This window comes from Coregonus clupeaformis, chromosome 1 (genome assembly GCF_020615455.1).
Source record: "Coregonus clupeaformis isolate EN_2021a chromosome 1, ASM2061545v1, whole genome shotgun sequence".
NCBI lineage: Eukaryota > Metazoa > Chordata > Actinopteri > Salmoniformes > Salmonidae > Coregonus > Coregonus clupeaformis.
The window spans coordinates 54,768,899-54,796,735 of record NC_059192.1 but is presented as its reverse complement, the minus strand read 5'-3'; the positions used below and the strand labels follow the sequence as shown (position 1 = coordinate 54,796,735).

The following is a 27,837-nucleotide window of genomic DNA, read 5'->3' as shown; positions in this document are numbered from 1 at the left end:
TCATCCTCCATAATACAACCCATTGTGCTAGGAGAAACATACAAAAGACAACAGAAGAACCAGCTAGTAATACTTCAAAGGAGACGGAGGCAGCAACAATGTGCAGCTAACCTCTCCCAACACTTCAGAACCACAGAAAGCTAAAATCCATAACTGCAGGACCACATATGATCATTTCAAGCAGACAGCTGATTAAAACAGAGCATCCCAGATGTAGATCTGCTCGTGTTGGTGCTGTTTTACATCCATTTGCCAAATTAGTGATCTGGAGTGGCTCCCATTCATATCTTAATACATTATTTACTGACATAGCAATCGGGTTTGAAAACAGTTGATGATTTTTTCAGGTGTGGCAGGAGGAAAGCACTTATGTTTTGGCTGTATAGCTGGGCCGACCAAACTGGGGCCCGACGTTTGGTTTGGCCCGCAAGGACCTCTAGGGGGCCCTTACTCTTACGGAAAAACGACATGAATTATATATTATCACAACTTATCACATGTGATCTTATGTGAAGTTAATGTGATAACATGTGACAACATGTAAAAGCAACATGTAATAAACATGAAAATACACGTGAAAACATTTGAACGTTCCACATGTGAGAATTAGGTTTTCACTTTTGAAAGTTTTTGTAATTCACATGTGAGGTGTATCCATGTTATTCTCCTCACATGTGAAAAGGTGGTCTTAAAATACTGTATGAACTCTAAATGTAATACATGTGAACATATGGTTTCACATGTGAACAACTGACCTCTCATGTCTCTTTTGTTTTCACGTGAACATTTCAGCTCAACATGTGAAAACAGCTATTTGTTAATAAGGCACATTTTACATTCTTTTTTTGTAAGGGAAATATTTAAATGGTATGGGGGTTTTAGGGTCAGTGGTACGCTGTTCAGCCAAAATAATATAAACATCTTTAATCAATATCATTACATTTAACATGATCACTTAGTGCTGACTTTCCAATATGACACCACCTAGGATGTGAACTCATAATCTGTGGATTTGGGGACACTGAACTTTCTGCTGCGCCACAAAGTCTGTAGCGTTAGCAGAAGTCCCCTACAGATTCATTACTTATAATACATCGCTGCACTTAGCAAAAGAGTGCCATCTGCACTGCTATTTACGTGTGTTTACGTCGTCGGGTGAGGTTGTGTCTCTCTCTGGCGGGAGGTAAGCTTGGCTTATATGGCTTATATACATAGTTTAAGCTTTGTCGAGTAAAGCTTAAACTATGTATTTAGATTGTAGTTAGGTATTGTAGGTAGTTATCGTGGGTTGTTGTATGTAATTATTGTAGGTAAGTGTTGTATTCGGCTGAGCCCGGTGAAGCACGAAGCTAGCTAACCCACTACCTGGACTAGCTAGCGGGTAGCTACTGGTAACTATTAGCAACTGTGGATAGTTGTTTCACGCCTGAGAGTACCTGTAATTACGCCAGCTAGCTGCCTACAATAATTACATACAATAATGCCTACCATTCAGCTGTTTTTCTAACCTCATTGTCTGAAGCGTTAACGTTAGGTAGTAAGTAGCTACTGTGCTCGAAATGTAGCTAGCTTGTTGCTACCTGGATAGCTACTAAACAATAGCTGGAACGACCTAGCTAACAGACGCGAACTGGCCGAATTGATTCAGTGGCTAGCTTTGCACTTGGCTAGCTAACAGTAGCTGCTAGGGGTAAGTTATAACCTACATTTGTGTTTTGTTTTTACATACTGGTAGCCAGAGTCGTTCAAGGGAATTCGGGACATGGGTGACTAGTTAATGTTAGCTTGGCTCTCTCTGTGTGTTCGTGCTGTGGGAGGACGGGTTTATTCGTTGGCAGAAAGCAATGGCTAGCTAGTATGCTAACTATTCTAGCTAACTAACTGACTGAATAAGTTGACGACGGACTCGCTCAAGCTGTCGGGACTAACCCACAACATTAGACACGGACACGAATGATCTGCTTGGCGTGTTGACACACTGGTGGTTTGTTGTGGCCGAGTATTGGTGCTAAACCGTGTTGTTGGAGGCCGGCATGATAGCTGGCTGTGGCGTCATATGACTAGGTGCCCTGGACGGTTTTCACGGAAGAATACTGTACCAAATTAGCTAGCTGAATAAACTAAGTTAGAGTCTATTCCTAGAAAACATTGAACCGCTGTAGTTTACAACAATTATAGTTTCTGAGGTGAAAGTTGGGAGAGTTATATTTGGGTGTTTCAGTGAAACGTAAGTGAGGGAGGCCCCGCTCTCTCGCTTTCCCAGATGTTTAGTTCATTTCATTCCGATCTCCTTTGCATTATTGTAGCCATTTTCTGTAGCCTGTCAACTATGCCTCTGTCTATCCCTGTTCTCTCCTCTCCGCACAGGCTATACAAACGCCTCACACCGCGTGGCTGCTGCCTCTCTAACCTGGTGGTCCCTGCACGCACGACCCACGTGGAGTTCCAGGTCTCCAGCAGCCTCTGGAACTGCCGTTCTGTGGCCAACAAGGCAGAGTTCATCTCAGCATATGCTACCCTCCAGTCCCTCGACTTCTTGGCGCTGAAGGAAACATGGATTACCACTGAAAACACTGCTACTCCTACTGCTCTCTCCTCGTCTGACCATGTGTTCTCGCATACCCCAAGAGCATCTGGTCAGCGGGGTGGTGGCACAGGAATCCTCATCTCTCCCAAGTGGACATTCTCTCTTTTTCCCCTGACCCATCTGTCTATCTCCTCATTTGAATTCCATGCTGTCACAGTCACTAGCCCATTCAAGCTTAACATCCTTGTCATTTATCGCCCTCCAGGTTCCCTTGGAGAGTTCATCAATGAGCTTGACGCCTTGATAAGTTCCTTTCCTGAGGATGGCTCACCCCTCACAGATCTGGGTGACTTCAACCTCCCTACGTCTGCCTTTGACTCATTTCTCTCTGCCTCCTTCTTTCCACTCCCTCCTCTTTTGACCTCACCCTCTCACCGTCCCCCCCTACTAACAAGGCAGGCAATACGCTTGAACTCATCTTTACTAGATGCTGTTCTTCTACTAATCTCACTGCAACTCCCCTCCAAGTCTCCGACCACTACTTTGTATCCTTTTCTCTCTCGCTCTCCTCCAACATTTCTCACTCTGCCCCTACTCAGATGGTAATGCGCCGTCGCAACCTTCGCTCTCTCTCTCCCGCTTCTCTCTCCTCTTCCAACGTATCATCTCTTCCCTCTGCTCAATCCTTCTCCCTCCAATCTCCTTATTCTGCCTCCTCAACCCTCATCTCCTCCCTTTCTGCATCCTTTGACTCTCTATGTCCCCTATCCTCCCGGGCTGGCTCGGTCCTCCCCTCCTGCTCCGTGGCTTGATGACTCATTGCGAGCTCACAGAACAGGACTCCGGGCAGGCGAGCGGAAATGGAGGAAAACTAGACTCCCTGCGGACCTGGCATCTTTTCACTCCCTCCTCTCTACATTTTCTTCATCTGTTTCTGCTGCTAAAGCCAATTTCTACCACTCTAAATTCCAAGCATCTGCCTCTAACCCTAGGAAGCTCTTTGCCACCTTCTCCTCACTGCTGAATCCCCCCCCCCCCTCCTCCCTCTCTGTGGATGACTTCGTCAACCATTTTGAAAAGAAGGTTGACAACATCCGATCCTCGTTTGTTAAGTCAAATGACACTGCTGGTCCTGCTCACACTGCCCTACCCTATGCTTTGACTTCTTTCTCCCCTCTCTCTCCAGATGAAATCTTGCGACTTGTGACGGCCGGCCGCCCAACAACCTGCCCGCTTGACCCTATCCCCTCCTCTCTTCTCCAGACCATCTCCGGTGACCTTCTCCCTTACCTCACCTCGCTCATCAACTCATCCTTGACCGCTGGCTATGTCCCTTCCGTCTTCAAGAGAGCGAGAGTTGCACCCCTTCTCAAAAAAACAACACTCGATCCCTCTGATGTCAACAACTACAGACCAGTATCCCTTCTTTCTTTTCTCTCCAAAACTCTTGAGCATGCCGTCTCTAGCCAACTCTCTTGCTATCTCTCTCAGAATGACCTTCTTGATCCAAACCAGTCAGGTTTCAAGACTGGGCATTCAACTGAGACTGCTCTTCTCTGTGTCACGGAGGCTCTCCGCACTGCTAAAGCTAACTCTCTCACCTCTGCACTTGTCCTTCTAGACCTGTCTGCTGCCTTTGATACTATGAACCATCAGATCCTCCTCTCCACCCTCTCCGAGTTGGGCATCTCCGGCGCGGCTCACTCTTGGATTGCGTCCTACCTGACCGGTCGCTCCTACCAAGTGGCGTGGCGAGAATCTGTCTCCGCACCACGTGCTCTCACCACTGGTGTCCCCCAGGGCTCAGTTCTAGGCCCTCTCCTATTCTCTCTATACACCAAGTCACTTGGCTCTGTCATATCCTCACATGGCCTCTCCTATCATTGCTACGCAGACGACACACAACTAATCTTCTCCTTTCCCCCTTCTGATAACCAGGTGGCAAATCGCATCTCTGCATGTCTGGCAGACATATCAGTGTGGATGACGGATCATCACCTCAAGCTGAACCTCGGCAAGACGGAGCTGCTCTTCCTCCCGGGGAAGGACTGCCCGTTCCATGATCTTGCCATCACGGTTGACAACTCCGTTGTGTCCTCCTCCCAGAGTGCGAAGAGCCTTGGTGTGACCCTGGATAACACCCTGTCGTTCTCCGCTAACATCAAGGCGGTGACCCGATCCTGTAGGTTCATGCTCTACAACATTCGGAGAGTACGACCCTGCCTTACACAGGAAGCGGCACAGGTCCTAATCCAGGCACTTGTCATCTCCCGTCTGGATTACTGCAACTCGTTGTTGGCTGGGCTCCCTGCCTGTGTCTTTAAACCCCTACAACTCATCCAGAATGCAGTAGCCCGTCTGGTGTTCAACCTTCCCAAGTTCTCTCACATCACCCCGCTCCTCCAGACACTCCACTGGCTTCCAGTTGAAGCTCGCATCTGCTACAAGACCATGGTGCTTGCCTACGGAGCTGTGAGGGAATGGCACCTCTGTACCTTCAGGCTCTTATCAGTCCCTACACCCAAACGAGGGCATTGCGTTCATCCACCTCTGGCCTGCTGGCCCCACTACCTCTGCGGAAGCACAGTTCCCGCTCAGCCCAGTCAAAACAGTTCGCTGCTCTGGCACCCCAATGGTGGAACAAGCTCCCTCACGACGCCAGGACAGCGGTGTCACTCACCACCTCCCGGAGACACTTGAAACCCCACCTCTTCAAGGAATACCTGGGATAGGATAAAGTAATCCTTCTACCCCCCCTTACCCCACCCCAAAGAAAGAAAAAACATATTGTAAAGTGGTTATCCCACTGGCTATGAGGTGAATGCACCAATTTGTAAGTCGCTCTGGATAAGAGTGTCTGCTAAATGACGTAAATGTAAATGTAAATGTATTTTAGTTATCAGTTAATCTGACTATTCTCTCATCATTTATTTAATTTACTTATTTCAGCAATTTGAGGGTTTTCTGTAGAGTTGTCTAATGTTGGTGGGGAATATTATACTCCTGAATCACTATGATAAATATAATAGTTTTACTTGAGTGTATTTTTAACAAAGATGAGAGTTACTTTGAAGTCCAAAGTGTAGGAATACAGGTGAAATCAGTTATTGACACAGACATGCTGGCGTAGCAGGAAGATCGGAATGTCATGAACCAAGAGGTTGTGAGTTGAAATCCCAGGTGAGGACATGTTGAATAATAACTACTGTATAAATAATCATACACAATTTAATCATGCTTGTCAAATATGAAAGTTGAAAACACTGTGATTGTGTGACGTTCCGGGGACATGCTAACAACTAATTTCTGTTTGCATGGCATCACTTGTGAAATCCCACGTGAAAATTCATGTGAAATATCATCACGTGAAGTGTTCCAAAACCACATGATTTCACATGTGAAAGATTATGTGATAATGTGAAAATTCACATGTGAAACTTCATGTGAAATATCATCACGTGAAGTGTTCCAAAACCACATGGTTTCAGATGATTTTACATTTTTGCTTAAGGTTATGACAATAGAAACTTGGTTGCAGTTTCTATGCATCAATGGTAAAACTTTTAATACATCTTTAATATTGGTAATCAGAATCTGTTGTTAGGTGTCAAGGTATATGGCTACGATTTGATTAATGTTTGAGGTGACATTTTATGATTACTTTCCAAAAAGCTATTATTTCAATACCCTAAAAAGCTATTTAAAAAAAAATATTATATGAATTACGTCTATTTGTTCGGCTCGTGGCCCACCACTTTGATTATATTTTGGCCCACCAAGCTCAAAAATGTTGAACACCCTTGCTGTATAGCCTTGCTCGGTGTATAATACAGTGGGGAAAGAAAGTATTTAGTCAAATCAAATCAAATCAAATCAAATTGTATTGGTCACATGCGCCGAAATCAACAGGTGCAGACATTACAGTGAAATGCTTACTTACAGCCCTTAACCAACAGTGCATTTATTTTAAAAAAAAATAAAGTAAAAATAAAACAACAACAAAAAAAGTGTTGAGAAAAAAAAGAGCAGAAGTAAAATAAAGTAACAGTAGGGAGGCTATATATACAGGGGGGTACCGTTGCAGAGTCAATGTGCGGGGGCACCGGCTAGTTGAGGTAGTTGAGGTAATATGTACATGTGGGTAGAGTTAAAGTGACTATGCATAAATAATTAACAGAGTAGCAGCAGCGTAAAAAGGATGGGGTGGGGGGGCAGTGCAAATAGTCTGGGTAGCCATGATTAGCTGTTCAGGAGTCTTATGGCTTGGGGGTAGAAGCTGTTGAGAAGTCATTTTGGACCTAGACTTGGCACTCCGGTACCGCTTGCCGTGCGGTAGCAGAGAGAACAGTCTATGACTAGGGTGGCTGGAGTCTTTGACAATTTTGAGGGCCTTCCTCTGACACCGCCTGGTATAGAGGTCCTGGATGGCAGGAAGCTTGGCCCCAGTGATGTACTGGGCCGTACGCACTACCCTCTGTAGTGCCTTGCGGTCGGAGGCCAAGCAGTTGCCATACCAGGCGGTGATGCAACCAGTCAGGATGCTCTCTGTAACGATCCCGGCAGTCTGAGTCGGGTCCTGTCTGGTGACTAGTTTTTCTGTTCGTGATCTCCAGTTTCCCGAGGGTTCGGGAACGCTCCGGGGAGCTCTCTTGATTTCCGCACCTGTATCCCATCAGCAATCTGCACACCTGGTCCTGATCATCACCCTTCTTAGGCTCTGGCCTAACATCCAGTTCCTGCCGGATCGTTAGCCATGAACAGTAGGTTTACCAGAGTATCAGTCTTAGAGCCTAGCGTTAGTTTTGTTGTTTTTGCACCTTGTTGGTTTGTTGCTTACTCACCCCCGTTTTGTTCCATCTGCAGTCACCCGTCCGGAACCTTCATCCAACCTCTGCCTGGTGGTCGGCGGCTGCCGACCCAGGATGGGATCAACCACTGCACCCCCAACAACTAATCAACGCCGCCCGCTCTGTTCCCTGGATTATTCAGCATCACTATTGAACTTGTAAATAAACACTCACCTTCGTTTCAACTTACCTTGTCCTGGTCTGCTTCTGGGTTCTGGCTTAGCAACTCGTGACACTCTCGATGGTGCAGCTGTATAATTTTTTGAGGATCTGAGGACCCATGCCAAATCTTTTCAGTCTCCTGAGGGGGAATAGGCTTTGTCGTGCCCTCTTCACGACTGTCTTGGTGTGTTTGGACCATGATAGTTCGTTGGTGATGTGGACACCAAGGAACTTGAAGCTCTCAACCTGTTCCACTACAGACCCTTCGATGAGAATGGGGGCGTGTTCAGTCCTCTTTTTTTTCCTGTAGTCCACAATCATCTCCTTTGTCTTGGTCACGTTGAGGGAGAGGTTGTTGTCCTGGCACCACACGGCCAGATCTCTGACCTCCTCCCTATAGGCTATCTCATCGTTGTCTGTGATCAGGCCTACCACTGTTGTGTCGTCGGCAAACTTAATGATGGTGTTGGAGTCGTGCCTGGCCATGCAGTCATGGGTGAACAGAGAGTACAGGAGGGGACTGAGCACGCACCCCTGAGGGGCCCCCGACCAGCCTTTCAAAGCACTTCATGGCTACAGACGTCAGTGCTACGGGTCGGTAGTCATTTAGGCAGGTTATCTTAGAGTCCTTGGGCACGGGGACTATGGTGGTCTGCTTGAAACATGTTGGTATTACAGACTCAGTCAGGGACATGTTGAAAATGTCAGTGAAGAAACTTGCCAGTTGGTCAGCACATGCTCGGAGTACACGTCCTGGTAATCCGTCTGGCCCTGCGGCCTTGTGAATGTTGACCTGCTTAAAAGTCTTACTCACATCGGCTACGGAGAGCGTGATCACATAGTCATCCGGAACAGCTGGTGCTCTCATGCATGCTTCAGTGTTGCTTGCCTCGAAGCGAGTATAGAAGTGGTTTAGCTTGTCTGGTAGGCTTGTGTCACTGGGCAGCTCGCGGCTGTGCTTCCCGAGCGTCAGAGCCAGTGTAGTACGATTCAATCTTAGTCCTGTATTGACTCTTTGCCTGTTTGATGGTTCGTCGGAGGTCATAGCGGGATTTCTTATAAGCGTCCGGGTTAGAGTCCCGTTCCTTGAAAGCGGCAGCTCTACCCTTTAGCTCAGTGCAGATGTTTCCTGTAATCCATGGCTTCTGGTTGGGGTATGTACGTACGGTCACTGTGGGGACGACATCATCGATGCACTTATTGATGAAGCCAGTGACTGATGTGGTGTACTCCTCAATGCTGTCTGAAGAATCCCGGAACATGTTCCAGTCTGTGCTAGCAAAACAGTCCTGTAGCTTAGCATCTGCGTCATCTGACCACTTTTTTATTAACCGAAGTCACTGGTGCTTCCTGCTTTAGTTTTTGCTTATAAGCAGGAATCAGGAGGATAGAGTTATGGTCAGATTTGCCAAATGGAGGGCGAGGGAGAGCTTTGTATGCGTCTCTGTGTGTGGAGTAAAGGTGGTCTAGAGTTTTTTTTCCTCTGGTTGCACATTTAACATGCTGGTAGAAATTAGGTAGAACGGATTTAAGTTTCCCTGCATTAAAGTCACCGGCCACTAGGAGCGCTGCATCTGGATGAGCGTTTTCCTGTTGATTTATGGCCTTGTACAACTCATTCAGTGCAATCTTAATGCCAGCATTGGTTTGTGGTGGTAAATAGACAGCTATGAAAAATATAGATGAAAATTCTCTTGGTAAATAGTGTGGTCTACAGCTTATCATAAGATACTCTACCTCAGGCGAGCAAAACCTTGAGACTTCCTTAGTATTTGATTTTGTGCACCAGCTGTTGTTTACAAATATACACAGACCGCCACCCCTTGTCTTACCGGAGTCAGCCGTTCTATCCTGCCGATGTAGCGTATAGCCCGCTAGCTGTATGATATCCATGTCGTCGTTCAGCCACGACTCTGTGAAACATAAGATATTACAGTTTTTAATGTCCCGTTGGTAGGATAACCGTAATCTTAGGTCATCCAATTTATTTTCAAATGATTGAACGTTGGCTAATAGGATTGATGGAAGAGGCAGTTTACTCGCTCGCCGTCAGATCCTTACAAGGCACCCGATCTCGTCCACGATATCTCCGTCTCTTCCTCACGCGAATGACGGGGATTTGGGCCTTGTCGGGTGTCTGTATGATATCCTTCGCGGCCGCCTCGTTGAAGAAAAAATCTTTGTCCAATACGAGGTGAGTAGTCGCTGTCCTGATATCCAGAAGCTCTTTTTGGTTATAAGAGACGATGGCAGAAACATTATGTACAAAATAAATTACAAATAACGCGGAAAAACACACATAATAGTACAATTGGTTAGAGGGCTGTAAAACGGCAGCCATCTTCACCGGCGCTGTTTAGAACACCAATTGTGCAAGTTCTCCCACTTAAAAAGATGAGAGAGGCCTGTAATTTTCATCATAGGTACACGTCAACTATGACAGACAAATTGAGAAAGAAAAATCCAGAAAATCACATTGTAGGATTTTTTATGAATTTATTTGCAAATTATGGTGGAAAATAAGTATTTGGTAAATAACAAAAGTTTCTCAATACTTTGTTATATACCCTTTGTTGGCAATGACACAGGTCAAACGTTTTCTGTAAGGTTTTCACACACTGTTGCTGGTATTTTGGCCCATTCCTCCATGCAGATCTCCTCTAGAGCAGTGATGTTTTGGGGCTGTCGCTGGGCAACACAGACTTTCAACTCCCTCCAAAGATTTTCTATGGGGTTGAGAAAATCACATTGTAGGATTTTTAATGAATTTATTTGCAAATTATGGTGGAAAATAAGTATTTGGTCACCTACAAACAAGCAAGATTTCTGGCTCTCACACACCTGTAACTTCTTCTTTAAGAGGCTCCTCTGTCCTCCACTCGTTACCTGTATTAATGGCACCTGTTTGAACTTGTTATCAGTATAAAAGACACCTGTCCACAATCTCAAACAGTCACACTCCAAACTCCACTATGGCCAAGACCAAAGAGCTGTCAAAGGACACCAGAAACAAAATTGTAGACCTGCACCAGGCTGGGAAGACTGAATATGCAATAGGTAAGCAGCTTGGTTTAAAGAAATCAACTGTGGGAGCAATTATTAGGAAATGGAAGACATACAAGACCACTGATAATCTCCCTCGATCTGGGGCTCCACGCAAGATCTCACCCCGTGGGGTCAAAATGATCACAAGAACGGTGAGCAAAAATCCCAGAACCACACGGGGGGACCTAGTGAATGACCTGCAGAGAGCTGGGACCAAAGTAACAAAGCCTACCATCAGTAACACACTACGCCGCCAGGGACTCAAATCCTGCAGTGCCAGACGTGTCCCCCTGCTTAAGCCAGTACATGTCCAGGACCGTCTGAAGTTTGCTAGAGTGCATTTGGATGATCCAGAAGAGGATTGGGAGAATGTCATATGGTCAGATGAAACCAAAATATAACTTTTTGGTAAAAACTCAACTCGTCGTGTTTGGAGGACAAAGAATGCTGAGTTGCATCCAAAGAACACCATACCTACTGTGAAGCATGGGGGTGGAAACATCATGCTTTGGGGCTGTTTTTTCTGCAAAGGGACCAGGACGACTGATCCGTGTAAAGGAAAGAATGAATGGGGCCATGTATCGTGAGATTTTGAGTGAAAACCTCCTTCCATCAGCAAGGGCATTGAAGATGAAACGTGGCTGGGTATTTCAGCATGACAATGATCCCAAACACACCGCCCGGGCAACGAAGGAGTGGCTTCGTAAGAAGCATTTCAAGGTCCTGGAGTGGCCTAGCCAGTCTCTAGATCTCAACCCCATAGAAAATCTTTGGAGGGAGATGAAAGTCCGTGTTTCCCAGCGACAGCCCCAAAACATCACTGCTCTAGAGGAGATCTGCATGGAGGAATGGGCCAAAATACCAGCAACAGTGTGTGAAAACCTTACAGAAAACGTTTGACCTGTGTCATTGCCAACAAAGGGTATATAACAAAGTATTGAGAAACTTTTGTTATTGACCAAATACTTATTTTCCACCATAATTTGCAAAAAAATTCATAAAAAATCCTACAATGTGATTTTCTGGATTTTTCTTTCTCATTTTGTCTGTCATAGTTGACGTGTACCTATGATGAAAATTACAGGCCTCTCTCATCTTTTTAAGTGGGAGAACTTGCACAATTGGTGGCTGACTAAATACATTTTTTCCCCACTGTATATCATAATGATTGTGGTTAGGCCTGCCTATTGCACAGTTAGATTATGGGTCATCTTCGACAAAATTGCTTTCGCCCTTAAACACAGAAATTGCATGCTATTATGCTCTTCTTTTCAATCACTGAATAAAATCTGCAGCAGTTTTGAGGCCATTTCTATGTGCTTGGTGTAACCTACTTTTGGTGCCTATTTGCTGTAGGCATTATTTTCAAGCCAGTAACCAGGGGCTGTCGATGCCTTTTTCACCTTTACAGTATATTTATGTGAATAAACTTTGCTAGATAGTGAAATATTTAATGTAAAACCTCTTTGATGTTAAGTCCCCTATTTAGGGGACTTTTAGCGGTTCTGGACAAGTTCCGACTGACATTTTGGTGTACAAAGCGCGCTGTGAATGTTGAAGGGTACAGTGCCTTATCTGTCTGCTCTCCGCTATCACTCTGTCAACTTAGCTGACTTGAAGTGTCAGGTTTCACACCCCACATTTACATAGGGAGTGACGTATCACATTTTCTGGCCTATCCATACAAATAATCGATTTGCTCTCCCTCGGATCAACGGAGCCCAGCCTGGGAGATAGCATGTGAAGAAAGGGGGCAGTCTAGTAATCATAGTCTCATCTTGCTGTGATATTCTCCGCTGGATTTAGAGCTCTCAACATGAAAAAATACTAAATAATTTCATAGAATTGAAACACAACCACTTTCTCTTGGTCACAGAGGGACGTAATCACTTTGTGTGTGAAGCTGAAGTTGTAACGACTCTGCAGACATTCAAATGGTGTCTGTCTTTGCATCGCTCTGAGGACGCTTGGCAGATAATGTTGTCCTCAGTTACAGTGCCTTCGGAAAGTATTCACCCCTTGACCCCTCCACATTTAGTTGTGTTACAAAGTGGGATTAAAATTGATTTAATTGTCATTTTTGGTCAATGATCTACACAAAATACTCTGTAATGTCAATTTTTTTAAATGAGAAATATAACCCTAATATATCTTGATTAGATAAGCATTCACCCCCCTGAGATAATGCATGTTAGAAACATCTTTGGCAGTGATTACAGTCTTTTGGGGTAAATCTCTTAGAGCTTTGCACACCAATCACACTATTCTTCATTTAATCTTGTCTTTACATATACTAAATAATATATGTGGGAAATTTGTTTTGATTTAGAATGGACCATTATCATGCACCTGTCTCGAAACAGGGGCAGCGGGAAAAAAATACATGTAATCTATGCACTTAAATAGCGAATGGAGGATGCTTTTCACGTGGATCATGTTCATGCTAGCCAGGTAGGCTATACTCCTGTTGTAAAGAGAAGCAATGTGCTTAATATTAGGAAAGTTGAGAAATAAATATAGTAGGCCCAGCCTATATAAAGCTGAAAGGATCCTCCTCTTTTTAAAAGAGGCTATCACTCTGTTTTGTCACGCAACTGCATAGCCTATAGAAATGTTGCGCAACATGAGCTCATGGGCTCTCATGAAGTGTTTGATTCGATTTTCGATTACATTTGCATTGATGTCAGAGTGATTAGAGGGACAATAGAGTGCGGAGTACCAGGCAGTTAGCAAGTTTGGTAGGCTACTAATGACCAACAGCAGCATCAGAGCTTGGAGAAGCCTAGTTACCGTGACTAAACGATCACCTGGCGTACTTCTATAAAAAGAAGAGATTGTTTTAAGACATTTTGTAGAATTTATGAGGAGCCATCCAAATCCTGTGTGACTCTGTATTAACTTCTGCCTGCAATTGCATAACTAAAGATATTTTATATATACTCAGAAGTTGTTGTCTGTGTCATTTTCTAAAGTTTAAGGTTTTTTTAAGAATAAAAGAATATCAGCACTGTGCAAAGAATCCACTACAGATACACCATCCAAAGCCTAATAAATAACTTCACCATGTTCACAGGGATATTCAGCATCTCTTTTTTGTCTACCAATAGGTGCCTTTCTTTGCGAGCCATTGAAAAACCTCCCTCGTCTTTGTGCTTGAATCTGTACTTGAAATACACTACTCGATTGAGGAACCTGTGATGAGTTGGTGTTGAAGGAGTCAGGCGCAGGAGGGTAAATCACAGAATAACAGGCTTTAATCCGCAAAATACAGGTTTACACAGAAATGCGTCAAACACACTCCAGGGCACCAAACAGGCGCACTGGAAAATACAAGGCACACAGGAAAATACTCCCGTCGATACACAATACACAAGCTCCACTAACCTCCACAATAAACAATCACCCACATAGACAAGGAAGCAGAGGGAACACTTATACCATGACTAATGAGGGGATAAGGACCAGGTAGGTGTGATTGAAGACAAGACAAATGGAGTGATGATAAATGGATCGGCAGCAGCTAGTAAGCCGGTGACGGCGAACGCCAAAACCTGCCCGAACAAGGAGGGGAGGCAGCCTCGGCGGAAGTCGTGACAGTACCCCTCCCTTGACGCGCGGCTCCAGCTGCACGCCAACCCCGACCTCGGGGACGACCAGGAGGACGCGGAGCAGGGCGAGCCAGATGGCAACGGTGGAAATCCCGTAACATGGAGGGATCGAGGATATTCCTCACAGGGACCCAGCACCGTTCCTCCAGACCGTACCCCTCCCACTCCACGAGGTACTGAAGGCCCCCCACCTGAAGCCTCGAATCCAGGATGGAACGGACAGAGTACGCCGGGGCCCCCTCGATGTCCAGAGGAGGTGGAGGAACCTCCCGCACCTCAGACTCCTGGAGCGGACCAGCTACCACCGGCCTGAGGAGAGACACATGAAACGAGGGGTTAATACGGTAATCAGGGGGAAGTAATAACCTTGTTGACTCTCCTCAGGACTTTGAATGGCCCCACAAACCGCGGGCTCAGCTTCCGGCAGGGCAGGCGGAGGGGCAGATTCCGTGTTGAGAGCCAGACCCGATCCCCCGGTTGGCCTTCTGACGACGCACGGCGCGTTGGAGGTGAACGTGGGAAGCATCCCACGTCTTCTCCGCGCGCCGAAACCAGTCATCCACTGCAGGAGCCTCGGTCTGGCTCTGGTGCCACGGTGCCTAGAATACACTGGAAAGGCGTTAGGTTAGTGGAGGAGTGGCGGAGAGAGTTCTGGGCATATTCTGCCTATGGCAAGAACACCGACCACTCCCCCGGCCGGTCCTGGCAGTAGGACTGCATAAACCTACCCACGTCCTCATTTACCTGTTCCACCTGCCCATTACTCTCGGGGTGGAACCCAGAGGTCAGGCTGACTGAGACCGCCAGACGTTCCATGAATGCCTTCCAGACCTTGGACGTGAACTGGGGACCTCGGTCAGACACTATATACTCTGGTACCCCGTAGTGCCGGAAGATGTGTGTAAACAGGGCCTCCGCAGTTTGTAGAGCCGTGAGGAGACCGGGCAGAGGAAGGAGGCGGCAGGCTTTAGAAAAGTGGTCCACAATGACCAGGATGGTGGTGTTACCTTGGGAGAGGGGAAGATCAGTTAGAAAATCAACACTTAGATGAGACTATGGTCGTTGTGGAACTGGTAAATGTTGTAACTTACCAGCTGGGAGGTGCCTAGGTGCCTTACTCTGGGCGCACACTGAGCATGACGAGACATACACCCTCACGTCCTTAGCCAAGGTCGGCCACCAGTATTTTCCGACCAGAGGAGGGTGACGTGTGTGTCCAGTAGATCAGACGATCACGGATAAGTGCAGACACATACTGTACCCCATCTGGACACTGAGGTGGAGAGGGATCCGTGCGTAATGCCTGATCTATATCCGCGTCCATCTCCCATACTACCGGCACCACAATGCAGGAGGCCAGCAGTATGGGAGTGTTGTTGCTGGGCCTCTCCTCTGTGTCATACAGCTTGGACAGCGCGTCTGCCTTCACGTTCTTCGTACCCGGGATGTATGATAGAGTGAAATCAAACCGGGTGAAGAATAGGGCCCACCTGGCCTGGCGAGGATTCAGCCTCCTCGCTGCCCGGATGTACTCCAGGTTACGGTGGTCCGTCCAGATGAGGAAAGGGTGTTTTGCCCCCTCGAGCCAATGCCTCCACACAGTCAAGGCTCGGACAACAGCCAACAGCTCCCGATCACCAACGACGTAGTTCTGCTCTGCCGGGCTGAGCTTCATCGAGAAGAACGCACAGGGGCGGAGCTTGGGTGGTGTACCCAAGCCAAGCGTTGAGACAGGACAGCTCCTATCCCAACCTCGGACGCATCCACCTCCACTATGAACAGTAGTGATGAATCGAGCTGGGCCAGTACTGGGGCTGAGGTGAACAGACCCCGCAGTTTGCTGAAGGCCAGGTCAGCCTCAGCAGACCAGCGGTGCCGGGACGGCCCACCCTTCAACACGGAGGTAATGGGAGCTGCGACCTTGCCAAAGCCCCGGATAAACCTCCGATAGTAGTTGGCAAAGCCAAGGAAGTGCTGCACCTCCTTAACCGTGGTTGGAGTCGGCCAATTACGCACGGCTGAAATGCGATGTCCCTCCATCTCCACACCTGAGGTGGAAATGCGGTATGCAAGGAAGGAGACGGACTGCTGGAAAAACATACACTTCTCTGCCTTAGCATAAAGATAATTTTCCAACAGTCGGGCCAGCACCTTGCGAACCAGGGACACATGCTCGGCGCGTGTAGCGGAATACACCAGGATGTCATCGATGTAGACCACTACACCGCGACCAAGCATGTCCCGAAACACCTCGTTCACAAAGGACTGCAAAACTGAGGGAGCATTCATCAAACCATAGGGCATCAACAGGAATTCATAATGTCCCGTGGTTGTGCTGAATGCTGTCTTCCACTCATCTCCCTCTCGGATTCGCACCAGGTTGTACGCACTCCTGAGATCTAATTTGGTGAAGAAGCGCGCCCCATGCATTGATTCAATCACCGAAGGAATGAGGGGGAGAGGATAACTAAATCTATCATCTCCCTGTTCAGTGGTCAATAATCAATGCACGGGCGCAGGCCTCCGTCCTTCTTATTCACAAAGAAGAAACTCGAGGAGGCGGGTGAAGTGGAGGGACGTATATACCCCTGGCGCAGCGACTCGGTGACATATGTTTCCATAGCCACCGTTTCAGCCTGTGACAGGGGGTATATATATGACTCCTGGGAGGTACAGCGTCTACCTGGAGGTTTATCGCGCAATCCCCCGCCCGATGAGGTGGTAATTTAGTCGCCTGCCTTTTAGAGAACACTTGCGCCAGATCGAGGTATTCGGGGGGAATGCGCACGGTGGAGATACTGTCTGGACTTTCCACCGTGGTTGCACCAACGGAAACACCTAGACACCTACCCTGACACTCTCGCGACCACCCCGTGAGAACCCTCTGCGGCCATGAGAAGGTGGGGCTGTGGAGTGCTAGCCAAGGGATACCTAATACCACAGGGAAAGCAGGAGACTCAATAATGGAAAAAGTAACCTGCTCACAATGAGTCTCCTGGGTAATCATGGTGACTGGTGCAGTAACTTCCTTAACCAATCCGGACCCTAATGGTCAACTATCAAGTGCTCTGATGGGCGTGGAATGGATAGGGGAATCAATGGAATGCCTATACGGTGTGCGAATGCCCTGTCCATAAAGTTCCCAGCTGCACCTGAATCGACTAGCGCCTTACACTGGGGAACTACCATGTGCTCAGGAAAGGAGACAAGTATTTTACAGTGCGCAGCAGAGGGCTCTGAACGAGTGTGGGTGTTCGATACCTGGGGTGATGCGAGAGTGCCCTGCCTGCCGCCTCCAAACTCAGAAGAGCGTTGACGACAACGTGTGGTGAAATGTCCCTTCGTGCCACCAGTGTGGCACTGGCACTGTCATCCTCCGCTCTCTCGGCTAGCGGTTCCACCCATCTCCGTGGGTTCTGGTTCCGAGTCGGCCAGGATGGAAACAGGCAGACCTCCACCAGGACGTCCTCTGGTTGAGGGCAGGTTGTCCAAACGAATGGCCATGTCCACCAGTTGCAAGAAGGACAACATGGTGTCACGGCAGGCTAGCTCCCGTCGGACGTCCTCTCGCATATTGCACCGGAACTGGTCGATCAGGGCCCACTCGTTCCACCCGGACCCAGCTGCCAGAGTTCTAAACTCCAATGCGAAGTCCTGCGCAGTCCTCGTCTCCTGCCTCAGGTGGACCAGCCGCTCACACGCCTCTCGACCCTCGGGCGGGTGATCGAAAACCGCCCGGAAGAGGCGAGCGAACTCCCCGTAATTCTCCAACGCGGCTCCTCCTTCGTTCCACACCGCGTTGGCCCACTCCAGGGCTTTCCCCGAGAGGCAGGAGACGAGGGCGGACACCTTCTCCCGCTCCGATGGAACCGGCCGGATGCTGGAGAAATAGAGCTCCAGTTGGAGAAGGAATCCTTGGCACAGCGCCGCTGTCCCGTCGAACTCCCCTGGTCAGGTTATCTGGATCCCTCCGGGTGATGGGGTGTAGGTTGCGGGATCCGGTTGACCAGCTGGTCTCGACGGATCGGGCTCTCTCCTCTCCAGGCGTTGGACGACCTGAAGAACCCGACCCATCGCTTCACCCAAGCTGGCTAGCAGAGTTGAATGCTCCTGGACCCGTTCCAGGACTCCAGGCATGTGTGTCTCTCCCGCTGACTCCATATCCGGTTGGGTGATTCTGTGATGAGGTGGTGTTGAAGGAGTCAGGCGCAGGAGGGTAAATCACAGAATAACAGGCTTTAATCCGCAAAATACAGGTTTACACAGAAATGTGTCAAACACACTCCAGGGCACCAAACAGGCACACTGGAAAATACAAGGCACACAGGAAAATACTCCCATCGATACACAATACACAAGCTCCACCGAGCTTCACTAACCTCCACAATAAACGATCACCCACACAGACAAGGAAGCAGAGGGAACACTTATACCATGACTAATGAGGGAATAAGGACCAGGTGTGTGTGATTGAAGGCAAGACAAATGGAGTGATGATAAATGGATCGGCAGTAGCTAGTAAGCCGGTGACGCGGAACGCTGAAACCTGCCCGAACAAGGAGGGGAGGCAGCATCGACGGAAGTCGTGACAGGACCTTACAAATAATTGCATGTGTGTGGTACAGAGAGGGGGTAGTCATTCAAAAATCATGTTAGCCACTAATATTGAACATAGAATGAGTCCATTAAACTTATTTTGTGATTTGTTAAGCACAGATTTACTCTTGAATTTATTTAGTCATGCCATAACAAAGGGGTTGAATACTTATTGACTCAAGACATTTCAACTTTTCATTTTTCATAAATTTCGAAAATGTTCTACAAAAAAAATCCACGTTTGTCATTATGGGGTATGGTGTGTAGATCAGTGACACAAAATGTCAATTTAATCCATTTAACATTCAGGCTGTAACACAACAAAATGTGGGGAAAGTAAAGGGGTGTGAATACTTTCTGATGGCACTGTATATGAAATGGGGCAAAATTTGTACAGTCACTAAATATGATCATATTTATTTTACAGTTATAAGAATGGTGAAATCTTATAGTATTTAATTCTTACTATATTTAGAAAGCATTTCAATCATTTCAACCCCTATTTTTTTATATTTTCATAATATTTGTACTAGGTACTTGAGCTTATGTCCTCGAAAGTGATTACACCTCAGCAATTTATAACTATTTTTACCAGAAAGGTGAGTTCCAGACCATTCCAGAACAATGCAGCATTATGAGAGCTTGAGACTATGAAGTTCTATCTACATTTTTGTCAAAATTGAGTTATTGACACAGCCTTGTTCTGTTCAATGTTCTCTACCTATATAGTACATTAAATACCCCCAATTAATATTGTTAAGTTCAAAAGAATACAAAATAAAAATTACTTACACCATCCAAACCAATGAGGGTTCGGAACTTTAAAGCCAATTATCTCAGAATCATATTTTTGTAGATAGAACCTCGAAGCTGGGCACATTTCCATGGGAACCACTCTGTGTGTTTGTGTGTGTGTGTGTGTGTGCAAACATGCGTGTGTGCGTGTGTGTTTTACTTACCCTGCGGTCCTTCTCCAGGTGCTGTCTGTGGCGAAGGCTGCGTTTGCTCCTCCTCTGAGGGGTGTTCTGGGGGTAGAAGTGAAAAAGACCCTCTCCAAAGGGAAGCTGAGAAAGAGAAAGAAGAATGCCATGAGAGAAGGTGAGAAAGAGAGAGGGATGGATGGAGTGAGAAGGTGGTGGAGGGAGAAGGAAGGTAAAGAGTGGGAGAGGAAAGAGATGACGGGATGGAAAGTAAAATGGGTGAATGAGAAAGAGGGGTTGATGGAAGCAGAGAGAGTGATGGAGAGAAAAGGAGACAGGTGAGCAATGGACAGAAAGATATAAATAGAAAGTAACGGTGTGAGTTACAGAATGAATAGAGAGCAGATGAAAGAGAGAGAGAGTGAGCGAGAGTGAGCGAGAGAGAGCGAGAGCAAGAGCGAGAGCGAGAGCGAGAGAGAGAGAGAGAGAGAGAGAGGGAAAGAGAAAGAGAAAGCTACAAGGCCAGAATCAATCCATTCTCACTACACAGGGTCTATTTTAAGACAGTGGAGTGCACTGCTGGAATCAACTAGAACAAATCACAGAGGGAAGAAATTAGATGCATGGTATGAGCCATGCCTAAGGCTCCCTAGTCAGATTAAAGACCTCCATATGCTGTAATAAAGGGTGCCAGGTCACTGTTTTTAATGAAACACAGTCTAATGTATTAGAACGAGCAATGAATAACAGAACGAGCAATGTCAGCAACCAAAATAAAAAAAAAGATATATGCATATAATGGTGTGTAAAGACAGTCTGGACAGTATATGAATAGAAAAGGTGTGTACAGCAGTAGTTACAGTAAGGGAAAAAAGTATTTGATCCCCTGCTGATTTTGTACATTTGCCCACTGACAAAGAAATGATCAGTCTATAATTTTAATGGTAGGTTTATTTGAACAGTGAGAGACAGAATAACAACAAAAAAATCCAGAAAAACGCATGTCAGAAATGTTATAAATTGATTTGCATTTTAATGAGGGAAATAAGTATTTGACCCCCTCTCAATCAGAAAGATTTCTGGCTCCCAGGTGTCTTTTATACAGGTAAAGAGCTGAGATTAGGAGCACATTCTTAAAGGGAGTGCTCCTAATCTCGGCTTGTTACCTGTATAAAAGACACCTGTCCACAGAAGCAATCAATCAATCAGATTCCAAACTCTCTGCTATGGCCAAGACCAAAAAGCTCTCCAAGGATGTCAGGGACAAGATTGTAGACCTACACAAGGCTGGATTGGGCTACAAGACCATCGCCAAGCAGCTTGGTGAGAAGGTGACAACAGTTGGTTTGATTATTCGCAAATGGAAGAAAGACAAAAGAACTGTCAATCTCCCTCGGCCTGGGGCTCCATGCAAGATCTCACCTCGTGGAGTTGCAATGATCAAGAGAACGGTGAGGAATCAGCCCAGAACTACACGGGAGAATCTTGTCAATGATCTCAAGGCAGCTGGGACCATAGTCACCAAGAAAACAATTGGTAACACACTACGCCGTGAAGGACTGAAATCCTGCAGCACCCGCAAGGTCCCCCTGCTTAAGAAAGCACATATACAGGGCCGTCTGAAGTTTTCCAATGAACATCTGAATGATTCAGAGGAGAGCTGGGTGAAAATGTTGTGGTCAGATGAGACCAAAATGGAGCTCTTTGGCATCAAAGGAGGAATGCTGCCTATGACCCCAAGAACACCATCCCCACCGTCAAACATGGAGGTGGAAACATTATGCTTTGGGGGTGTTTTTCTGCTAAAGGGACAGGACAACGGCCCTCCATCAAAGGGACGATGGAGGGCCGTGTACCGTCAAATCTTGGGTGAGAACGTCCTTCCCTCAGCCAGGGCATTGAAAATGGGTTGTGGATGGGTATTCCAGCATGACAATGACCCAAATCACACGGCCAAGGCAACAAAGGAGTGGCTCAAGAAGAAGCACATTAAGGTCCTGGAGTGGCCTAGCCAGTCTCCAGACCTTAATCCCATAGAAAATATGTGGAGGGAGCTGAAGGTTCAAGTTGCCAAATGTCAGGCTCGAAACCTTAATGACTTGGAGAAGATCTGCAAAGAGGAGTGGGACAAAGTCCCTCCTGAGATGTGTGCAAACCTGGTGGCCAACTACAAGAAACGTCTGACCTCTGTGATTGCCAACAAGGGTTTTGCCACCAAGTACTAAGTCATGTTTTGCAGAGGGGTCAAATACTTATTTCCCTCATTAAAATGCAAATCAATTTATAAAATTTTTGACATGCGTTATTCTGGATTTTTGTTGTTGTTATTCTGTCTCTCACTGTTCAAATAAACCTACCATTAAAATAATAGACTGATCATGTCTTTGTCAGTGGGCAAACGTACAAAATCAGCAGGGGATCAAATACTTTTTTCCCTCACTGTATATAAAATGAGTCATGACTAGAATACAGTATATACATATAAAGTGGGTAAAACAGTATGTAAACATTATTAAACTGACCAGTGTTCAATGTATACTGAACAAAAATATAAACGCAACATGCAACAATTTCAAAGATTTTACTAAGTTACAGTTCATGTAAGGAAATCAGTCAATTGAAATAAATTCATTAGGCCCTAATCTATGGATTTCACATGACTGGGAATACAGATATGGATCTGTTGGTCACAGATAACTTTTTTTTTAAAGGTAGGGGCGTGGATCAGAAAACCAGTCAGTATCTGGTGTGACCACCATTAGCCTCATGAAGAGTGACACATCCTTCTCATAGAGTTGATCAGGCTGTTGATTGCGGCCTGTGGAATGTTGTCCCACTCTTCAATGGCTGTGCGAAGTTGCTGGATATTTGCGGGAACTGGAACACGCTGTCGTACATATCGATCCAGAGCATCCCAAACATACTCCATGGGTGATATGTCTTGTGAGTATGCAGGCCATGGAATAACTGGGACATTTTCAGCTTCCAGTAACTGTGTACAGATCCTTGTGACATAGGGCCATGCATTACCATGCTGAAACATGATGGTGGATGAATGGCACAACAATGGGCCTCATGATCTCGTCACGGTATCTCTGTGCATTCAAATTGCCATCGATAAAATGCAATTGTGTTCATTGTCCTTAGCTTATGCCTGCCCATACCATAACCCAACCGCCACCGTGGGGCACTCTGTTCACAACGTTGACATCAGTGTACCGCTTACCCACAAGACGCCATACACATGGTCTACGGTTGTGAGGCCGGTTGGACGTACTGCCAAATTCTCTAAAATGACGTTGGAGGCGGCTTATGGTAGAGAAATGAACATTCAACTTTCTGGCAACAGCTCTGGTGAACATTCCTGCAGTCAGCATGCCAATTGCACGCTCCCTCAAAACTTGAGACATCTGTGGCATTGTGTTGTGTGACAAAACTGCACATTTTAGAGTGGCCTTTTATTGTCCCCAGAAAAAGGTGCACCTGTGTAATGATCATACTGTTTAATCAGCTTCTTGATATAATAATAATAATATTTTCCTGGCACCACTCTCCTCCTCCCTGTACGCTGTCTCATCGTTGTTGGTAATCAGGCCTACCACTGTTGTGTCTTTAGCAAACTTGATGGTTGAGCTAGAGACATGCGTTGCCACGCAGTCATGGGTGAACAAGGAATAAAGGGGGGGCTGAGCACGCACCGTTGTGGTGCTCACGTGTTGAGGATCAGCATGGCAGAGGTGTTTTTGCCTATCTTCAACACTTGGGGTCTGGCCGCAAGGAGGTCCAGGACCCAGTTGCACATGGGGGGGGTTCAGACCCAGGACCCTGAGTCTCTCAAAGCACTTCATGATGACAGAAGTGAGTGCTATAGAGCGATAGTCATTTAGTTCAGTTACCTTCGCTTTCTTGGGGACAGGAACAATGGTGGACATCTTGAAGCAAGTTGGTACAACAGACTGGGATATGGAGAGATTGAATATGTGCGTAAACATTCCAGCCAGCTGGTCTGCACGTGTTCTGAGGAAGTGGCTTGGAATGCTGTCTGGGTCGGTAGCCTTGCGAGGGTTAACACGCTTAAATATCTTACTCAGGTTGGCCACGGAGAACGAGAGCACACAGTCCTTGTGAGCGTCGGGGACCGCGTCGGCGGCTCGATGTTGTTTTCCTCGAAGTGGGTGAAGAAGGTGTTTATTTCATCCGGGAGTGAGGCGTCGGTGTCTGCGTCGTGGATGGCTTTCCCTCTATAATCCGTGATTGTCTGGAGTCCCTGCCATGCCAAAAATTTACTTTTTCCACATTTACAGCCTTATTCTAAAATTGATTAAATATATTTTTTTCCTCATCAATCTACACACAATACCTCATAATGACGAAGCAAAAAGAGGTCTTTAGAAATTTTTGCACATTTATTACAAATACAAAACTGAAATATCACATTTACATAAGTATTCAGACCCTTTACTCAGTACATTGTTTCTAGCACCTTTGGCAGCGATTACAGCCTCGAGTCTTCTTGGGTATGATGCTACAAGCTTGGAACACCTGTATTTGGGGAGTTTCTCCCATGGATCTCTGCAGATCCTCTGAAGCTCTGTCAGGTTGAATGGGGAGCATCGCTGCTCAGTTATTTTCAGGTCTCTCCAGAAATGTTAGATCGTGTTCAAGTCCGGGCTCTGGCTGGGCCACTCAAGGACATTCAGAGACTTGTCCCGAAGCCACTCTTTCCTCCAGACATGCCGCTTGGCATTCAGGCCAAAGACTTCAATCAGAGCAAAGAATCGTGTTTCTCATGGTCTGAGAGTCTTTAGGTGCCTTTTGGCAAACTCCAAGCGGGCTGTCATGTGCATTTTACTGAGGAGTGGCTTCCATCTGGCCACGCTACCATAAAGGCCTGAATGGTGGAGTGCTGCAGAGATGGTTGTCCTTCTGGAAGGTTCTCAAATCTCCACAGAGGAACTTTGGAGCGGTGTCAGAGTGACCATCGGGATCTTGGTCACCTCCCTGACCAAGGCCCTTCTCCACCGATTGCTCAGTTTGGCCGGGCGGCCAGCTCTAGGAAGAGTCTTGGTGGTTCCAAACTTCCATTTAAGAATGATGGAAGCCACTGTGTTCTTGTGGACCTTCAATGCTGCAGAAATGTGTTGGTACCCTTCCCGAGATCTGTGCCTCGACACAATCCGGTCTCAGAGCTCTATGGACAATTCCTTCGACCTCATGGCTTGGTTTTTGCTTTGACATGCATTGTCAACGGTGGGACCTTATATAGACAGGTGTGTGCCTTTCCAAATTTACATTTAAATTTTCGTCATTTAGCAGATGCTCTTATCCAGAGCGACTTACACTTACAAATCATGTCCAATCAATTACATTTACCACAGGTGGACTCCAATCAAGTTGTAGAAACATCTCAAGGATGATCAATGGAAACAGGATGCACCTGAGCTCAATTTCGAGTCTGATAGCAAAGGGTCTGAACACTTTTCTTTTTTATATTATTTATACATTTACATTTACGTCATTTAGCAGACGCTCTTATAGCCAGTGGGATAACCACTTTACAATGTTGTTGTTGTTGTTTGTTTTTTTTGTTATTTTTTTGGGGGGTTAGGGTAAGGTGGGGGGGGTAGAAGGATTACTTTATCCTATCCCAGGTATTCTTTAAAGAGGTGGGGTTTCAAATGTCTCCGGAAGGTGGTGAGTAACTCCGCTGTCCTGGCGTCGTGAGGGAGCTTGTTCCACCATTGGGGTGCCAGAGCAGCGAACAGTTTTGACTGGGCTGAGCGGGAACTATGCTTCCGCAGAGGTAGGAGAGCCAGCAGGCCAGAGGTGGATGAACACAATGCCCTCGTTTGGGTGTGGGGACTGATCAGAGCCTGAAGGTACGGAGGTGCCGTTCCCATCACAGCTCCGTAGGCAAGCACCATGGTTTTGTAGCAGTTGCGAGCTTCAACTGGAAGCCAGTGGAGTGTGCGGAGGAGCGGGGTGATGTGAGAGAACTTGGGAAAGTTGAACACCAGACGGGCTGCGGCATTCTGGATGAGTTGTAGGGGTTTAATTGCACAGGCAGGGAGCCCAGCCAACAGTGAGTTGCAGTAATCCAGACGGGAGATGACAAGTGTCTGGATTAGGACCTGTTCCGCTTCCTGTGTAAGGCAGGGTCGTACTCTCCGAATGTTGTAGAGCATGAACCTACAGGATCGGGTCACCGCCTTGATGTTAGCGGGGAACGACAGGGTGTTGTCCAGGGTCACGCCAAGGCTCTTCGCACTCTGGGAGGAGGACACAACGGAGTTGTCAACCGTGATGGCGAGATCATGGAACAGGCAGTCCTTCCCCAGGAGGAAGAGCAGCTCCGTCTTGCCAAGGTTCAGCTTGAGGTGGTGATCCGTCATCCATACTGATATGTCTGCCAGACATGCAGAGATGCGATTCGCCACCTGGTTATCAGAAGGGGGAAAGGAGAAGATTAGTTGTGTGTCGTCAGCGTAGCAATGATAGGAGAGGCCATGTGAGGATATGACAGAGCCACGTGACTTGGTGTATAGCGAGAATAGGAGAGGGCCTAGAACTGAGCCCTGGGGGACACCAGTGGAGAGAGCACGTGGTGCGGAGACAGCTTCTCGCCACGCCACTTGGTAGGAGCGACCGGTCAGGTAGGACGCAATCCAAGAGTGAGCCGCGCCGGAGATGCCCAGCTCGGAGAGGGTGGAGAGGAGGATCTGATGGTTCACAGTATCAAAGGCAGCAGACAGGTCTAGAAGGACAAGAGCAGAGGAGCGAGAGTTAGCTTTAGCAGTGCGGAGAGCCTCCGTGACACAGAGAAGAGCAGTCGCAGTTGAATGAACAGTCTTGAAACCTGACTGGTTTGGATCAAGAAGGTCATTCTGAGAGAGATAGCAAGAGAGTTGGCTAAAGACGGCACGCTCAATAGTTTTGGAGAGAAAAGAAAGAAGGGATACTGGTCTGTAGTTGTTGATATCAGAGGGATCGAGTGTTGGTTTTTTGAGAAGGGGTGCAACTCTCGCTCTCTTGAAGACGGAAGGGACATAGCCAGCGGTCAAGGATGAGTTGATCAGCGAGGTGAGGTAAGGGAGAAGGTCACCGGAGATGGTCTGGAGAAGAGAGGAGGGGATAGGGTCAAGCGGGCAGGTTGTTGGGCGGCCTGCCGTCACAAGTCGCAAGATTTTATCTGGAGAGAGAGGGGAGAAAGAAGTCAAAGCATAGGGTAGGGCAGTGTGAGCAGGACCAGCAGTGTCATTTGACTTAACAAACGAGGATCGGATGTCGTCAACCTTCTTTTCAAAATGGTTGACGAAGTCATCCACAGAGAGGGAGGAGGGGGGAGGAGGATTCAGCAGGGAGGAGAATGTGGCAAAGAGCTTCCTAGGGTTAGAGGCAGATGCTTGGAATTTAGAGTGGTAGAAAGTGGCCTTAGCAGCAGAAACAGATGAAGAAAAAGTAGAGATGAGGGAGTGAAAAGATGCCAGGTCCACAGGGAGTCTAGTTTTCTTCCATTTCCGCTCAGCTGCCCGGAGCTCATTTTTGTGAGCTCGCAATGAGTCATCAAGCCACAGAGCTGGAGGGGAGGACCGTGCCGGCCGGGAGGATAGGGGACATAGAGAGTCAAAGGATGCAGAAAGGGAGGAGAGGAGGGTTGAGGAGGCAGATTCAGGAGATTGGAGGGAGAAGGATTGAGCAGAGGGAAGAGATGATAGGATGGAAGAGGAGAGAGTAGCGGGAGAGAGAGAGCGAAGGTTGCGACGGCGCATTACCATCTGTGTAGGGGCAGTGTGAGTAGTGTTGGAGGAGAGCGAGAGAGAAAAGGATACAAAGTAGTGGTCGGAGACATGGAGGGGAGTTGCAGTGAGATTAGTAGAACAACAGCATCTAGTAAAGATGAGGTCAAGCGTATTGCCTGCCTTGTGAGTAGGGGGGGACGGTGAGAGGGTGAGGTCAAAAGAGGAGAGGAGTGGAAAGAAGGAGGCAGAGAGAAATGAGTCAAATGTAGACGTAGGGAGGTTGAAATCCCCCAGAACTGTGAGGGGTGAACCATCCTCAGGAAAGGAACTTATCAAGGCGTCAAGCTCATTGATGAACTCTCCAAGGGAACCTGGAGGGCGATAGATGACAAG

General features: G+C 47.0%; 1 protein-coding gene across 1 annotated transcript in view; it reads right to left on the bottom strand.

The window, feature by feature from the left end:
• LOC121570819 (neuroendocrine convertase 2-like) overlaps positions 1–27,837 on the bottom strand; it is a 112,782-nt gene that overhangs the window by 65,016 nt on the left and 19,929 nt on the right. Inside the window, exon 2 of the mRNA XM_041882208.1 lies at positions 19,745–19,849. Within this exon, the coding sequence (XP_041738142.1) occupies positions 19,745–19,849 (105 nt within the window). The remainder of the gene's footprint in view (positions 1–19,744; positions 19,850–27,837) is intronic.